Source organism: Pinus tabuliformis, chromosome 2_2, assembly GCF_031772625.1.
Source record: "Pinus tabuliformis cultivar Carrire ecotype Pingquan chromosome 2_2, CPIR1, whole genome shotgun sequence".
NCBI lineage: Eukaryota > Viridiplantae > Streptophyta > Pinopsida > Pinales > Pinaceae > Pinus > Pinus tabuliformis.
Genome location: NC_142300.1, coordinates 563,119,106 through 563,138,518, shown reverse-complemented (window position 1 = coordinate 563,138,518; position 19,413 = coordinate 563,119,106). Strand labels below are relative to the sequence as shown.

Here is a 19,413-nt window from a genome sequence, read left to right as displayed (position 1 = left end):
CTTCGAAAGGCTCACTTTTCACCAAATTTTCTTGCACCTTGTCTAAGTCAAATTTCTTTGATTCATGAACTCTCTTCAGCTTCCACAGGCTAAATTTTCACTAAAATTTTCTGCTATTAGTCTCGGTCAAAACAATTTGATTCATAGACTCTCTTTACTCCTCTTGATAAATTGTCCTTGTAACAAGGTACTCCACATAGGTATATAGATATTTATTTACTACCATCCCATCTAAAAGATTTGAACTTATTATTGAGATGGCAAACTTTGCAAGTAATTGTGAAGTATTTAGTTAAACAAGTATTGTTTATCATTTATGCTTCATACCACAAGCACAATATTCGATGTTGTTACCGGCTCACCAGTTAATTCATTTGCATGTACAACTGAAGTTGGCACTGGGGACTTTGACAGATGCGTCACAAATTCAAGGCTGCTGAGATTGTAGTAGATAACACCAGTGTTCAAATACACTAACAATTAAATTGTAAGGTTGGAAACAATTACACATGTTACTTTCGTTGTGTGTCCACATAAAACATTTGCATATCTAAACAACATTGGTCATGAATACCATCCTTCGTGAAATCCTTAACTAAATTGTAACTCCTATGTTCAATTTACTAATGCATTCATAATCTCCAAAAGGAAAACACTTTAGCATGTTTTATCAAACATTGATTCGAATGTCAACACAGTTGACGATTGTTTATTGATTTTATGTAGGAAACAAGCACCCTTTCCATAACATTCCTTTTAGAAGAATTCATTGAGAACAACGCTCTCCTCAGAACAATGTAAATGCATGGCCTTATCTTCTAGCAATGTAGATGTGAACTATGACTAAAGTGAGGACCAGTTGTTTGGAGTCCACATTGGATGATGTCAGATCATCATGCTACCAAACCTCCCTCATGAAAATCCGATAGCTCTGTGTATCTTCGATATAATCAAAGTCACAAATATAAAGTAACAAGAGTGGGAGTTGCATCTCCAAGCCTTTAACCTTAGTCATGCAACATGCTTCCCCATAAATATGCTTTGAGATCAACTTTCAATCCAATATAAGATGCCTATAGTTCTTGGATAAATCCTCCTTAATAATGGCCTTCCCTCCCAAGAGTCACATTCAAATGAAAACTATCCTCCCTCACATCTTCTGCATTCCCTACATTTTGCACAATTGTTTGGCTATGCTTAAACCCACTAGGGAAAGCATAAACATAAATGGAATTGAGGGGAACCACAACAACCATTAACGCCGATAATAAATTAATATCTATTGAATCATGTGATCTAATTTGCATATATAGATTTAAGTGCTAGCATAGAACATACCTAATCTTAACACGAAGGTTTTTGCATCACGCAAAGTATGTCTTATGCATTCCCGATGGTCTACGTTGTGTCACTAAGTGCCCGTGTGCGATCATAGTCGAGTCCTATCAATATTTACATCTGTGTTGTTGATCTCACACTTAGCCATTTCTCGAACAACCTAGCCTCATCCAGCTTCCGAGAACTATGCACTTTTCTTCTGCAACCATCAAACTTCCTCCCTTGCTTACTGAAACCCCGCAACCCATAGAGACCCCAGCCAACACTGCTCTCTAGAAATGAACAAAGCAGTTAGGAAGCTAGCACTGCTCTCCAAAAATGCAAAGAGCAGTCAAGCAACGTGCACTGCTCTCCATAAATGCGCAGAACAGACCTCCACCCCGCAGCAGTGTCATGTGCCTCAAAACTGCGCAGTGTTGCCCAAGTTGTCATTTGGGTCTTGCATGCAGATATTGCGTAGATAACACCCACTTCCCGTTAAAACCGCATTGATCCATTGCTCAATGACTATAGGAAAATGTGACATGTTGAGATCACTCCCAAGGAGTTGAGGAGAAGGACCAAGAGACCAAGTAATGGGAAAAGATCAGGACCACATGCAAACTTTGTCGGATGCATGATCATCTCGAGGGTAAGTATGGTAAGTAAATAACACCTTTCATAGTGCACCTCTTAGTTGAGTTTTAGGATTGCTTTTCATTGTCAGATCATCCTGTCCTCAGTAACATGCATGTGCGCAAACACAAAAAGTCATTTCATGTGTTTCCTGTACATGTCTTGCTTTCTTTTCTCTTGTTTGACCAGCCATCGTCTTCGACATGTTGATTGCTATGTCATGCTTGTGACCTTGTTTTGGTGATGTTGAAGGTTTATGTTTGAGTTGTGTTCGCTATGTAAACATCTATCACACTCACACACATTGTTGTAAGCATTGTCGTCACGGTCGTCCGAAGGTCTATCCGAAGTGTCGCACTTGTCGCTTTCACCATTAGATAGTCCTGTAGTTAGTCACATTGAACATATGTTGTCTTGTTGGTTCAAGATGTCTTGTCGTCAAGTCATGTTAAGCGTGTGTTTGAAAGGTCATATATACACGAGTTCACTCGCTCACACACTTAACCATTTTTGTGAAGATCTGTCGACCGGACCACCCTCCTTCAACCGGACCTCCGCTGAACTGCACTGCGCAGTCTCAGCCCTTAGTGACCAAGTACTGCTGCCCAAAATTACGCAGAGCTTGAGGATGCCTCCCAGGCATTCTACACTTGGCTGACTATCACCCAGAACAACGCAAAAGTTTCCCAAGAAGCCATCTCAATCTGCACTGCCCGCAAGAGAATCCATCAAGCCTCCTGTTGGTCAACCAGAGAGTTTGACCAAGCAGTGACCCCGAGCTTCACTACTCCCAAAAGTTGCGTAGAAGCTGTCAGCATGCCTGCCTCTTTTAACTGAAGAAATTGCGTAGACAAGAGGGATAGGCACCCACTTCCTGTCATTGCACTGTCTCTAAAAATTGCGCAGTTCTGTCAGTGAGTGTCCCTGCCAGCCAACTTGATGCTCCTCCTGAAAATTACGCAGTTTTCTAGGGTTGTCCACCAACTTCTCGACAGCCTGCTCAACCCAGAAACTGCGCAGTTTTGGCTAGCAGGCTCCCGCACCCCACTCCCATCCTCCCCTTATATATCCATGTTTTCCTTAATATTTATTTTTTCAAATATACATTTATAAAAATAAATTATTAATTCTTAAATTTAAAAATATGATAATAAATTCATTTTTTTAATTAATCAAAACCCTCACTCTTCCATCTAAATCACACCTAACTACGAAAGATCTTAATCTCCAAAAATACTTACCTTTTCAGCGAAGCCACAACTAACTAACAAGAAAAGTGAAAGTGGAACCAACTTAATCCCTCTTCCACACATATCCATCGTCACCTTACAAAAGTAAGTGGTGGAAATTGATGATTTATATAAGGAATTGATAGTGTTGGTTTAAAGTTTTTTTTTTTTTTTTTTAAATCTTCATCTCCAAAAATACTTACCATTTTAGCTAAGCCACAACTAACTAGAGAAGTGAAAGTGAACTAACTTAATCCCTGTATCACACATCCATCATCACCTTACAAAAGTAAGTGGTGGGAATTGATGATTTACATGGGGAATTGATGGTGTTAGTTTAAAGTTATTTTTTGGAGTGAAAATCTATTCTAATTTAGTTCTCAACCCAACTAGACAAATTTTTAACCAAATAATAACCGATATATTCCCGGCCTAATTTCTCTACGTATTTTTAGCTTAAAAAAATATATAAAAGTTTAAATGTTAAAAAACAAATAATGCGAACTTTAATTGGTCCATTCCATGACTCATAGGTTAGGGTTAACCAACTTGCTTCTTACTCAACACGGGAGAAGACAAACGCTCATCGCAATGTTTTAAAGTGATGCGCGCATTTCGTCAAATCGCAACCCGCAAGTTGTGGGGGTCCCCCTCGGTTACTTAGGGAGAAAGGCCTTCATTTCTTCATTATCCCGTTGTTCTTATTTAATTAATAAATTAAATTACATCCTCATTATTTACTCATTTCTTCATTATCTCAATATTGTATTTTAGATTCCATGCCTATCCTTTCGTGTAAGGAAAAGACACGACAAGCAGCATGTCGACACCTGTTCAAGTTCTAGAAAAATATGGAAGAATATCTTATACTTATCCCTTGGTGGGATCGTCATCTAGAATATTTTATACTTCTTTTGCAATCAATTATTAATCAATCGAGGCGGAGAAAATGGGATAAGCTCTCCACTGTGAACAGGGGAGGCGACCTTCCCTGTTCTCCAATGGGCGGCTGACAGCCAGAAGAATACGGTCCATTAAGAAATCAATGGGTCCCGCAAGGTACGTAGGTCGGGTAAAAGCACAGGGCGTAAAAGCGATAAACCTGGGTAAATTGTTCTGTATAAATCTAGGGTCCGAGGTCTCCTCGGTTTACCCCGCCCGCTAGCAAACCCTCCCTCAGCGAAAAATGGAGGCAAGAAGCAGATCTCGTAGCAGCGCCCCTGTGCTACCGAGCTCCTTTTCCTTTCAGAGATCCCACTGTCCCACACGCCATTTCAATTCGCCTTCATCTTCCTCCGCGTCCAACTTTTCTGTTCACAGAACACTCTCGCCTACTCGTGCTACCTTTAGCAGCAGCTCGTCTTATTCTTCTGTCGCCGCCGCCACTTCTTCCTCTATCAATTTCGGTCTCGACAGATCCGCGTCGCAGGCTCGATCCACAGGCCGGCCAATTTCACCGAAAGGCGGTGCCGCCATGAAGAAGCCTATTCCCTGTGCTCCGCCTAGGCAGACGTGCATGTGTTCGCCGACGAATCATCCAGGTTCGTTCCGTTGTAGTCTTCATAGAAATGGTAATAATTCCTCTTCTTCTACTATGCATTCTCACTTAAACGCGAAGAGGTCTGCCATGACGAATTCGCTAGTAAGGATCGGCGGTGTGGAAGGAGAATGGGTGAGAAGAGCCCTCACTGCTCTTATACGCCCCTCTAGCCACCAGACGCGAAGGAGAGAGTCTTTTCAGCCGCGGCCCAGCAGGCTCTGCCATATGACCACGGCCCAAGATGTTTCTTGAAGTTTGCATCAAGCCGTCACCGGTTTCAGATTCAGTTTTGGTCTGTTTCGCCGATCTTTTTACTACCGATGAATACGAACAAGAAAGATCGGTTCGTGTAAGTGCATAGTTGCGCGCACTCTTCTTCTCGGCCAAGGACGCCGCCTTTGATTTGGCCTTTTCTGGACAAAAAGCTGTAGCAAAGCCTCGTTGATGTTCTACAGGCGTTAATCTTTAGTAATATGCTTGATCTACAAGCGATAACGGTTCGAGTCCTCTACGCGATTCAGGAAATGCCCTAGACAGCCAAAAACAGCAAGAAATCTGAGTAGCCTAATTGCAAATACAGATATAATTGAATTTCTTATCTTCATTTTTCCTTCGGTGGCCGTCAATGCTTTCCTGTCAATTGATTGGAATCATCGATCACTCACGGCGTGGAACATTTTTTCTCTTAAAACACATACATCTATCTGTCTTTCCATAAAAATAACACCTTGTGATAATAAGGGAGAATAACTCTAATCTGGTAATAGAAAATAACTTTAACCGTAAAGGAGAATAACCTTAACCGTAAAGGAGAAGGATTCCGTGATCTGTTAATAGATGTAATGGCTGAAATTGAAGGTCGCCGTAAAGTTCTTAAGGGACCCCGTTCTTGATGCATTCGTTGTCCATATGCTTTCAATTTCTTAGGTTTCTGGAGTTGAAAGTAGCCGTAAAGTCCTTTACCAATCCGTTTTTTGACGCTTTCTCTGCATTCGTTGTCCAAACGCTTCCAATTTCTCTTTGTTTTCGGGGTTCTGTGCTGTCTGTCATGCTGCAATCGGAAACTGTTGTGTGTCTAGCGTAACGGATTCAATGAACGCCGTTTCAAGAGTGCGTAACATATATATTCAAGTTTTAATTTTTAATTCGATCCATTTTATGAACCCCGTTTCAAGAGTGCTTAACATACATATCCAAGTTTTAATTTTTAATTCGATCCATTTTATGAACCCCGCTTCAAGTGCATAATATACATATTCTAGTTTTAATTTTTAATTCGATCCATAATTTGGTTTTAATTTTTGATTCGATCCATTTTTCAAGAGTGCATAACATACATATTCTAGTTTTAATTTTTAATTTGATCCATTTTTTCCCCTAACTTTGTTTGTGCATAGCAGGTGATGGTGTTCGTATGAAAGTCAAAGGGGTGGGCGTGTCGTGAATCCAGTAGAGTGGGTGAGTAAAATCGCCCAGCCTAATCTATTATTAGTATTTTAATATGAATTATCTGACTTTTGATTAGGAATTTTCTGATATGTGACTCTGAACAGCAGGAACGGGACAGCTGAACCATTTTCTCTGAACGGGTTAACCCTAAAAAACAGGGTTTCTTCCCTTGTAAAACCACAGTCATTTTTTTTAGACAAAAAAATCATCATAGATTTATATTAAGATAATATAAAGATTACAGTACATTTTCATATGACAGTGGGAACTGCCAGTCTTTAAAAGCATTTAGAACAGAATTGAAAGATCGCCAAGAGATCAGACCCAAAATCTCAAAAAAATACACAAGTATTCAAAAGTTTGAGCGACTATACATCATGGTTCAAAAGTTTGAGCGACTATACATCATGGACAGATATAACCCAAAACCAAAATGCAAGTCATGTGAACCAGAATGAAGGAAGTCACAATCCCGTGATGCAGGAAGCGCTGCATAAGCCAAAAATTGAAAGAAATCACATTCCCTTGATTCTATAATCTTGAATAAAAAAGAAGATCCATCATGAAGAACCCTCAAAGACCAAGATCTCGGCTTCATTGCAAGGCCTTCCTTGGAGAGGAGGTCAGCCTGGACATTTCTGGAACGGGGGATATGCCGGATTGAAAACTGCTTGAAAGAGTACCGAAAGTGCATAATTCTGCTTAACCAGCCGAGAAGGTGAGGACTGCTAATGAGGCCCTCCCTATTAACATGATCTATCAAAGATTTTGAGTCAGCCATATACTGAGATATCTTGGATGTCAAGAAAGTCACAAAAAGCAAGAAGCCCTGATTGGGCCCTAGCCTCGGCCATACTGTTTGAGCCCTGCCTTCCATGCCAAGATAGGAAATATTGTAAGCTGTCCTCCATGACGATATGAACACCGCAACCATAGATATTGTTTTGCTCAGCTCCATCAAAGAAAGCACTGGGCACCTAGAACGGAAAGTCATCCGACAAATTTTTACAGACTTTGTTTGTCTCAACATTTCCCTGATGGAGCGTGTCATGGCAAACCAGAATGCGATGCAGGGATGACTTGAGAGGTTCCTTTGAGTTTTTTGAAGATTTGAGCATTTCTCCACTTCTAGAAGAACCAACAAGTTATGATGAACAAGGATCTCCAAGAAAGATTCTGCTCGCTCCACCATTTAAATGCCACCTAAACCAAAAAAAAATAACACAAGTATAAAACAAAGAAAGTTCATACCCAAAGTTCATACCCAATCTGGAGAGACGAAACACAATGGAAGAACATATCTTGACACATAGCACAGTAATTTATTTAACCCCTTATTTGACAGCCTACCCTACACTCGATAATAAAATTGAAACAGCGTCACAGCCAGAAGTATTTTCTGAAAATTTAAAAAGGCGATCTCGAATTAAGGAAGAAAATATTCAAATGGGGAATTCATACCTTTTCATGACCATCGCGAAGGAAACATCTCAAATACTTTCGCTGGACAAATTTGTCGTCACCCCTAAAGAATAAAAGCGAAAACTCAATATGCTAAATATAAAAATATACTAAATTATATGTTTATTTTAAATTATTATATTATATATATATATATATATATATTATTTTTTCATAAGAATAAATAAATTATAATTTATTTAAATTATTTATCATAAAAATGATATAATTTAAATATTTATTCCAGAATATATATACTCAATTATAGGTTTATTTTAAATTATTATATTATTAATTAAACAAATTAATATATAAATTATAATTTTATTTTATATTTTTATATTTTATATATATATATATATATATTATTTTTTTTTAATTTTTATATTATTAATTTTAATATATATATATATATATATAATATTTTTTCATAAAAATAAGTAAATTATAATTTATTTAAATTATTTATTATAAAAATGATATATAACTTAAATATTTATTCTAAAATATTTCACAAATATTTTAAGGAAATTTAAGATTAATAATTATAAATGGATATTAATTTTTCATATTACATTTGAAAAATCTCTTATTAAAAAATAGCGGTTTATTATTAAAAATATGTTATAAATATTCTATAAAAATTAGATCTTTTATCATCAACTTAACTTATAAAAAAAATTGATTATTTAAATATCATTTTCAATTTTTAGATCTTTTATCATCAACTTAACTTATAAAAAAATTTGATTATTTAATATCATCTTCCATAGCACCCTAAAAACTTGATTACTTAATACCATCTTCTAGAGCACCCTCATACTATGATAAAAATGAAATAACATGGCAACTAGAAGCTGCGTTTTAAACTTTAAAAAGTTGGAAATAACACTTTAAATATGATATTTTTGAAAAGGTGTTGTCAAGGACAATGAAATTCTAAGGGGAATTATGTAAGAAAATTAAAAAAAAAAAAAAAAAATCTTTTTAATATTTGAAATTTTTAATTTAATAGCTATAGTCTGGTTTTCCAAAAACTTCTTCCATATTTTCTTTAAATCATACCAAAATTCCCAAGACAAAATTATAACTTTGTTATACTAAGGTTTTTCAAAATGAAAATGAATTATCCAATAAATTCCTTTGAACGTTTAAAAAACTATGAAAATAAATTATCCAAAAAAAATGAAACAACATTACAACTAGAATAGCTATAGTATGGATTTCCAAAAACTTCCTCCATATTTTCTTTAAATCATACCAAAATTCCCAAGACAAAATTATAACCTTGTTATATTAAGGTTTTTCAAAATGAAAATGAATTATCCAATAAATTCTTTTGAACGTTTAAAAAACTATGAAAATAAATTATCCAATAAAAATGAAACAACATTACAACTAGAAGCTTCCATTAAATGTTTAAAAAACATGAAAATGAATTATCCAATAAAAATGAAACAACATTACCATTAGAAGCTTCTTTTTAACGTTTAAAAACTATGAAAATGAATTATCCACTAAAAATGAAACGAAACAACATTACAACTAGAAGCTTCCTTTGAAGGTTTAAAAAACTAACCTTAAATATGAGAATTTTCAAAATGGGCCATCCATGCTTTTTGAGGGGTACCGGCAATGCCATTAAGAAGTAAAGGTGAGCTAGGGCAGGGCCACTGGGCAAACACACTAAAGTTTTTCCTCCTTTGAAAGCAAGCTTCCGTACTCATCATGTGCTTCCTGCTCCCTTGCCGAGTGTATATATGCCTCGTTCGTACGAATATTTATACCTATTATTTTCCTTTCAAATAAAACTTATAAGTTTAATTTCTTTGTTAGTGCATAAAAGTGACATTTATGCTCCATGTTTTTGCATTAGTTATGTAAGTACAAAAATTTGATAAAAAATATGAAATTTCAGTAGTAAATCTTCAAATTATTTTTTCCCGAGCCACATGGCATGAGTTGGTTCAGTGACATTTACAACTTCAGTGACGGTTACAACTCCCAATAAATTATATATTTTAGCAAGATTTTGGTCTTCGTTGTACAGTCAAAATCTGCAAGTAGTTCACAATCTGCAAGTAGTTCACAATGGCCATTAATGGATCTCAAAATTGATGCTCAGGAATTTAGCACCACAGTGATACATTACCAAGATTTTTTGTTTGAAAATAAGTAATTTGTTATAGAGCATTAAATGAGCGGTACTGTATATGCCTACTATTCCATTTTGTCACACTTTCTGGTTTAGAGATCTTACCGATAAGATTTTTAACTCTCAATAAATTACAACATGATTTGGGTTTTTTCAAAGACAGGTATTGCCTCGAGATCTAAGCAATATTAACAAGGAGATAGGCATCCTCTCCTCCTCGTTCCCTTACAGCGGCCTTAACATGGACAAAAAGATCCTTCTCTGGTCTCTTGAGAAAAAAAAACAAGAATTGTTGCAAAAAGAGGAAATCCATTGGCGGCTCAAAAGTCGTGCCACCTGGCTGAAGGAAGGCGATCATAATACGAGGTACTTTCACAATGTGGCAAATGGGCGCCGACAACAGAATTCAATCTGGCAGATCGACGATGGAAACGGTGGTTATTTTTTCACCCAGCAGGACATCTCGGCAGAGGCTAACAGGTTTTTCAAAGAGCAATATAAAAGACAGGGACGTGATGTCTCCAACATGATGTGGGCAGTCGAGAACTTGCCGACCATGTTTGATGGAAATAAGAATGAGGAGTTCTTTAGGCCTGTCACGGATAGTGAACTATTGGACACTATAAAGAGCTTCAAGAGGGATAAAAGCCCTGGGCCCGATGGCTGGCCCATCGAGTTTTTTTCACATTTCTATGACCTCTTCAAAACAGATTTGCTGCGCATGGTGGAAGCATCCCGCATCTCGGGACACATCAACGGTGCCCTCTCCGCCACCTTCATTGCTCTTATTCCGAAGAAGGCCAAGTCGACTTCTTTTGGGGACTACAGACCCATTGCATTGTGCAACTCCCTCTACAAGATTACCTCCAAGATCGTAGCAGAGCGCATGAAGAAAGTACTAAATTCTTTCATCACCAAAGATCAACATGCCTTTCTTAAAGGCAGGCTCATCCTAGATGCTGTGGCCATGGCACAAGAATGTCTTTATTCCATCTTCTCCAAAAATACAGATGCTGCTGCACTTAAGATTGACTTACAAAAGGCCTTCGACTGTGTGGACTGGGGCTTTCTCAGAGTCCTTCTAGCAAGAATCGGTTTACAATCACAGGGCATCAGTTGGATTATGGCATGCGTCGAGAGCGTCAATTTCTCTGTCATCATCAATGGAGAGCCCACACCTTTTTTCAAAGCTGAGAGGGGGCTCCGCCAGGGATGCCCCCTCTCCCCCCTTCTTTTCATATTGGTTATGAACTGTCTCAGCATCCGCATAAACTCAGCGGTCTCCGACGGAAGATGCAAGCCTGTTAAGATGTGCAAGGAAATCACTCTCTCACATAATTTATTCGTCGATGACATCCTGATCTTCGCCATTCTCTGCAAATCCACGTGGGCATGCCTCTTCGAAATTCTACAGAAGTTCCACTTGGCCACGGGCTTGGCCATCAATAAAACCAAGACCGTCCTATATCACAATGGTACCAATCTTCATATTGCTCAATGGATAGCTGACTGTTTCGGCATCAACCTAGCGCTGCTCAAGGAAGGTTTCACTTATCTAGGCTTCCGGTTAAAACCCAAAGGGTACCGTGTCTGTGACTGGAACTGGATCATCGACCGCTTCTACAACAAAATTTCAAGATGGGAACAACGCTTTCTCTCCCTAGCAGGCAGATTTATATTGGTACAATCTGTGCTCTCACAACTTGCTGTTTTTTGGAGTCATCTCTTCCTTCTGCCTGCAACAGTCACAAACAAAATGAAGTCTCTTGCTGCAAATTATATGTGGGGCGGTCGCTCATTTCATTCTAAGCTCCACCTGGTCAAAATGGACTCCATCACCAGGCCAAGGAAATCTGGCGGTTGGGGCCTCTTACACATAAGGTCCTTTGGAAAGGCGCTTCTCTGCAAATCCCTTCACCGAGGCATATATGGCAGCAATCCTTGGAGCTCCTTCATCAGACAGAAATACCTCAAGGGGCGGAATATCTCTTACTGGCACAGGCGCTCCTCTATTGGTATCAAAAATGGCTCCACAATCTGGTTGAACTTCAGGAAGATACAATCCTTTTTTTTGCAGAATTTAAGATGGTCCATTGTTACAGGTGAGAATGTCCTCATATGTTTTGACCCCACTCAACACAGCCTTGAATCTTTTATTCCCCCAGCTCTCCTTGCCTTCTTTCACACTAATGGCCTTTTCACCTGGAGCAAGCTTATAGATTCATGGCTCTCCAACCAGCCTATCTGGAAAAATCATCATCAACTCGCCTTACCCCCTCCCCTCCATCCCCTCTGGCAATCTGCTATTAACAGCTTCTCACACATAGGGATCACTCAATCGGGTACCAAAGATGAGCTGGTCTGGTCCTTTCTGAAACCTTCCCTTCCTCTCACTGTCAAAAATATCTACTCTCTCATTTCTTCTACCCTCCCGCCTTCTCTCCCTATTTTCCCCACCAAGCTTTGGAAAGCTCCCTGCCCCCTAAAAGCGATCCTCTTCTCTTGGCTCCTTTTCTCCAACAAGAACCTCACCTGGGAGGTTCTCCAAAGAAAAGGTTGGCATGGTCCGAGCAGGTGTTTTCTATGCACAGCACATCATGAATCAAACTTCCACATGTTCTTTGAGTGTGCAGTCTCTTCTTCAATCTGGTATGAGCTCTCACTCTCTCATGGTTTTTCGCATCGGTCCTTTCCTTCTGTACTGGATGCCTTCCTTTGGTGGAGCTCTCAGCGGCCCTCCTGGCGCGCACTCTTCATCTTAACATGCTGGCACATCTGGAATTGGAGAAATCATCGCCTATTCCAGAACTCCAACATGCCTCTGCATTCCATCTTGGTGTCCATTTCGGGATTTATGCCCTCTTCGGCGTAGCTCTTTCTTCTTATCAGGCTGGCACCTTCTACATTTTGCTATACTTACGGCTCATATGTGTTTTCCAAATATGGTTTTCAATTCGGCATATATATCTCTCCTCATTAGATTGATGTTGCTAACTGCAGGCCAAATATATGTTTTTCTCTGTCCAGGATCTTCTCTGTTATGAGGAAAATAGCATACAATCAGTAACATGTCTCCACGGAGACAACTGTAATGACGATCAATTATATCATCTTAATATAATTACATTCTGATTTTTTCTTTTGAAAAAAAGGTATTGCCTCGAGACGAAAGCTCCCTTGACATTGGTTTGAGCTCTATATATGATTCACCAGCACCCCACAAAGCTCCCATGACATTGGTTGGAGCTCTATATATGATTCACCAGCACCCCACAAAGCTCGAACAGCACCCCACAAAGCTCCAATTGATGTACTCCCAATCAGCCGGATGTTCTGTAAATGATGAACTACCAATGAGCTAGATGTTTGACAGAAATATCTGCCTCACCAACAAGTTTGCTATCTCAGCATGCTTATTGTCTATCTCATTAACGCCAATACCTTTCAAGTGAGAGGTTGCACATAAAGCTTGCAAAGCAAATGCTTTCAAAATTCTAAAATTTTGTCGGTTCATCTTCATAAGAGTCAAATTTCTGATGCCATACATGAATACATAGTTACTGGTAAAAAATGATGGTGTTCTACAACCTGGATGGTGTAATTTTTTGCTTTTTTGGGAAAATATTGCAATCTATATTTTGGAAAAAAAAAGACTACAGAAATCAATTTTTAGAAATATGTAGTGCAACGTAAAGCAAAAAAAATGAAAATCTCATTTTTCAAAAGAAAATTGGAAATCACATTTTTTTTCAAAAGCACGTCGTAGGTACAAATAGATACTCTTTTAAGTATTTAAAAATATCCACTTTACAAAAAAAAATCAATTTTGTTGTTTTTCTTTTTTTCTTTTAACTTCAGTCCACACCCTCGCAAGGGATTTATAGCTACCATCTGTAAGATGGCTTCGAAAGGCTCACTTTTCACCAAATTTTCCTGCACCTTGTCTAAGTCAAATTTTTTTGATTCATGAACTCTCTTCAGCTTCCACAGGCTAAATTTTCTGCTATTAGTCTGGGTCAAAACAATTTGATTCATAGAATCTCTTTACTCCTCTTGATAAATTGTCCTTGTAACAAGGTACTCCACATAGGTATATAGATATTTATTTACTACCATCCCATCTAAAAGATTTGAACTTATTATTGAGATGGCAAACTTTGCAAGTAATTGTGAAGTATTTAGTTAAACAAGTATTGTTTATCATTTATGCTCCATACCACAAGCACAATATTCGATGTTGTTACCAACTCACCAGTTAATTCATTTACATGTACAACTGAAGTTGGCACTCGGGACTTTGACAGATGCGTCACAAATTCAAGGCTACTGAGATTGTAGTAGATAACACCAGTCTTCAAATACACTAACAATTAAATTGTAAGGTTGGAAACAATTACACATGTTACTTTCGTTGTGTGTCCACATAAAAACATTTGCATATCTAAACAACATTGGTCATGAATACCATCCTTCGTGAAATCCTTAACTAAATTGTAACTCCTATGTTCAATTTACTAATGCATTCATAATCTCCAAAAGGAAAAAACTTTAGCATGTTTTATCAAACATTGATTCGAATGTCAACACAGTTGACGATTGTTTATTGATTTTATGTAGGAAACAAGCACCCTTTCCATAACATTCCTTTTAGAAGAATTCATTGAGAACAACGCTCTCCTCAGAACAATGTAAATGCATGGCCTTATCTTCTAGCAATGTAGATGTGAACTATGACTAAAGTGAGGACCAGTTGTTTGGAGTCCACATTGGATGATGTCAGATCATCATGCTACCAAACCTCCCTCATGAAAATCCGATAGCTCTGTGTATCTTTGATATAATCAAAGTCACAAATATAAAGTAACAAGAGTGGGAGTTGCATCTCCAAGCCTTTAACCTTAGTCATGCAACATGCTTCCCCATAAATATGCTTTGAGATCAACTTTCAATCCAATATAAGATGCCTATAGTTCTTGGATAAATGCTCCTTAATAATGGCCTTTCCTCCCAAGAGTCACATTCAAATGAAAACTATCCTCCCTCACATCTTCTGCATTCCCTACATTTTGCACAATTGTTTGGCTATGCTTAAACCCACTAGGGCAAGCATAAACATAAATGGAATTAAGGGGAACCACAACAACCATTAACGCCGATAATAAATTAATATCTATTGAATCATGTGATCTAATTTGCATATATAGATTTAAGTGCTAACATATGCTCCTACTTGGGTATGTGGGCTTCTCTCAAGCGCACATGATGACCTCAAACTATTATTCCATACATACATCCAAATGCAAATTCTCCATACTGCATAAATGCAATTTATTTTCCCTTTGTGCTTGAGGACTATGCAAAACATGGATATCTTGATGTCGGGGTATTCATAAGTTTGAACAAGAGTGAGAGCACCTCTACTTCTTATGTTGTATAAGGATGTCTAATACCATTTCCATCCCTATTGTTGAATATATGATGTAGTTACAAAAGGCATGTGTTTTATCATTGCAAACACTATACCCATCGAGTTTGGTATGATGTAAAAAATTTCAATCACACATCCTTTTCCGTTTTGGGGACAAAGTGATTCAATTATCAGGATAGTTGACCGTACACCAAGTGTAAAACTTTTGATTCAACTCGTAATTGTCTTCATTGCGAGGGCACATTTCCATGTTATATACTTGAAGCTTGTTACTTTCCTCCCATTCCCAACCCATCGAGTTTGGTATGATGCTGTAAAAAATTTCAGTCACAAGTCCTTTTCCCTTTTGAGGACAAAGTGATTCAATCATTAAGATAGTTGACCATACACCAAGTGTATAACTTTTGATTCAACTCGTAGTTGTCTTCATTATGAGGGCACATTTCCTTGTCATATGCTTGAAACTTGTTACATTACTCCCATTCCACCTTTTCCTCGATATCGAACATACAAAAAATGGGACTTGTGACTGTTCAGTTCAACTTCAAAGTTCATTTTCTCAACACTCTGGCCATATTAGAGTTTGAAGCACCTTCTTCAAGATTGGGCTCATCAAACCATAGGGTCATTTTTAGTCAAACCATAATAGTTACAAAGCGCCTCTTTGAATAAAAAAAACAGATCAACACCAACTTCATTTAGTAATCCCTTAGAATGCTCATCAACAACGAGAAGAAAGGTTTATATTTTTATTTTGTAACATGCATCCATCATAAGCACTTATTTGTCTTCATTTCTGTGACAATCACTTTCATTGTTAAATAAAAGAGGGTACTCAAAACATAGTTTTTCAACCTCAACAGTATGTTCAGGATTCAAATCGGTAAAAGAGGCAATATCTTTATTATTACAGACCTGCTTCTTCTCCACACAATTTTAAACCAAGTATTTAAGTTGCTTGTCATAAATTAAATTTTAATAAGTGATTTACAAACAAAGGTTGTATTAGACAATATCTCTTGTATTTAGTTGAAGCATTCACTTCTTTTCACCATTCCTTGGCAGATCAACTTGAAATGAGATGCAAAACAAAAAATTGAGAAAGATTGTAATGCTATTCTCTAGTTACACACCCCTTCACATACATTTCATAAACCATTTATCTTTCTATAGACAGTTGAAAAATATTGAAAGTGTCCCTATTCGTCCCTGTCAAAAATAGGAATGTATGTGTATGTTTAGTAATATCAATTGATTCCTTTCCATCCATCATCGCCATCATAAGAATCTTTCACCATCTATAAGTGAAACTTTCACGCATGAAATTAATCACTTTTAAGCTTGTAATATAATGTGAATACTCCGCTTAATAGCTATATAGAGTATAAGGTGTACAATGGTGGAAATGTAAACTATTTTTTTTATGTTTATTAATTAGCTTTCCACATTTAAGCTCTATCAAATTTATGGTGAGTTAAACTTAGTTTGTTCTTTGAGAAAGATTATTGCATCTGTAACAAAATATTGTCTAAAACATTATCTAAATAATTTAAATTATAAACAATTGCACCTCTACTTCTTTTGTTATATAAGTATGTCTAATACCATTTCCATCCTTGTTGTTGAGGATATGATGTAGTTACAGAAGGGGTGTGTTTTATCATTGCAAGCACTATACCCATCGAGTTCAGTGTGATGCTATAAAAAATTTCAGTCACAAGTCCTTTTCCCTTTTGGGGACATAGTGATTTAGTCATTAAAATACTTGACCATAAACCAAATGTAAAACTTTTGATTCAACTTGTAATTGTGTTCATTGTGAGGGCACATTTCCTTGTCATATACTTGAAAATTGTTATGTTTCTCCCATTCCCAACCCATCGAGTTTGGTATGATGCTGTAAAAAATTTCAGCCACAAGTACTTTCCCCTTTTGGGGACAGAGTGATTCAGCCATTAGAATAGTTGACCATACACCAAGTGTACAACTTTTGATTCAACTCGTAGTTGTCTTCATTGTGAGGGCACATTTCCTTGTCATATACTTGAAACTTGTTATGTTTCTCCCATTCCACCCTTTCCTCCGTATTGAACATACAAAAAATGGAACTTGTGACTGTTCAGTTCAACTTTAGAGTTCATTTTCTCAACACTCTAGCACGAAATACTACCCATATTAGAGTTTGATGCACCTTATTCAAGACCAGGTTCATCAATGCTTATTGCCTTCCATATTAATTTTTATGAACATGTTGTAGTGAGATCACAACACCCCCATTTTTAACTTATTATTTCACAATAATAATGGGGACCTTTTTTGTAAAGTTTGGCTAAATCACCTTTTAATATTTTTATTTAGTTAAGTGTCTGACAATCTTGCATGATTTATGTTTTCTCCGGAGGCCACAAAACAAATGGCTCAAATTTGAGCATGGCAGGAGATCGCTCGCTTTGATACCATGTTAAACACACATGGGCAACATGAATAATCTAAAGGATAAAACATGAGAGTACATTTTTATTAACAAGAGATATACATTTATAGTACATATTGTGACCGTTGGGTTTTACATCCCAAGGTCTCTTGGACTCCTTTTGTCTATTCGGCTTCCACACTAATCCATTGACGATTAGGTGTCCAACATTTTAATTGCTTCATTGCATTTGAGTTTTCATTGGCTTTTCATCGTTTCTCGTTTCATCTCATTTGGATGCACGGTTTGAAAATGGTGCTTATCTGAAGTTTGATGATTTTTATCCCCTGGGTTTAAGAATGTACAACATGTATATTATTTTAATTAATCGTAAATATTGATGTTTATTGATTTTTAAATTAATTTTTTAATGGTCCTACAGAACCTCCGTAGCCTCCGCAGCGGAGATTGCAAAACAATAAAGATTATTTGCTATTGGATTTCAGAAATAAATTAAAATTCAAGATTTTTAGAGCTCCCAAAATTCCAAAATTATTGAAGTGGTTGTAGTTTTTGGTGGTCTGAAATTATTAAAGTGATTGTAGTCTAAGGTAGGAAGGACCTCACTTCACCTCACCTCACCTCCTAACTTCCTTTTCTATTTTGGGATTCCAACTATCGTAACTCCTATTTAAAATAAGTTATGATGCTCATAAGTCTCGATGGCTCCTAACCCCGGACGATATATTCCTCAGCGCATTCAATTACCTTAGGACATTATTCCTCACGACTTGGGAACTTCACCATTTCAAAACTTCTATTTTAAATTTCCTTCCGAAATCCTCCTCCCGAAAACATTCCCCGAAATCCCATCACTCCTCACCTCACCTCCCTCTTACGTTACATCGGTTCCACCTCATTTCGGGCCTCCCCGTTTCAGAGCTTTTAATTTTTGTAACTCCTATAAAACTGCTGAATGAGACCTCTGAAATTCATAACCTGATGAATAATCGTCGATGGTTCCTAACCCCAATGATACATATATGGGTATTACACCTCGGGACCCTTCCACCTCAGAACCTTTCCATTTCAGGCCTTCTCATTTCGGGGCTTCCATTTTGTAACTCAAATTTAAATCTTCCTCGAAATATTGCTACACCAAAATTCCTCCTCCAAAATGTTCCACCTCCGATGCCTCCCACTTCATATTATAAATCGTCCTGTTTACTCTCGAATCATTCACGAGACCCAAAGCCACTTAATTTGTAATTAGTCTTTAATACATTTTAATTAAAATTAATTTAATTGTATATAATTTATTTAACAATTGTAATCAATCAATTGTTAACTAATTTTAATGATATAGTTAATTAACAATTGTTAATTTAATTTAGATTAGAAATTTTAATTAAAATTGCTTAATTTTGGTCTAAACATACATTTTCCAGAATTCTGACAGTTTTTGTATCTGGAGAGACATATCTCAAGATTTACTTAGCCAAATGAAGCTCACAATAGCTCATTGGAAAGCTAATATTATGGAGAAAAATTTGGGAATGATAAATTTAGCAAATTCAATCATTTAATCACCCAAAATTTCAGCAGAATACAAAGTGACAAATTTGCAACAACAATTAGTTTTTCAAATTTGATTTGGTCAAATTTCATTGGCTTGGGAAAAATATTGTCACTGATTCATTCTCCATTATTAATTCAAAAGATAATCAGATCCATTAGAAGCAATCACATCTTAGATTTATTTGGATTTATTTTAATTTAGCAAGT

General features: G+C 37.0%; 1 protein-coding gene across 1 annotated transcript; it reads left to right on the top strand.

Annotated features, from left to right (window-relative positions):
* Positions 1-4,198: 4,198 nt before the first annotated feature.
* On the top strand, positions 4,199-5,332 carry LOC149193900 (uncharacterized). The gene has a single exon (XM_089404963.1). It carries the CDS (start codon positions 4,369-4,371, stop codon positions 4,972-4,974), a length of 606 nt encoding a protein of 201 aa, XP_089261089.1. The 5' UTR covers positions 4,199-4,368; the 3' UTR covers positions 4,975-5,332.
* Positions 5,333-19,413: the final 14,081 nt, after the last annotated feature.

Bases quoted from the DNA above. Each gene is read 5' to 3' on its own strand.
- LOC149193900 (XM_089404963.1), top strand. From the start codon at position 4,369: ATGGAGGCAAGAAGCAGATCTCGTAGCAGCGCCCCTGTGCTACCGAGC.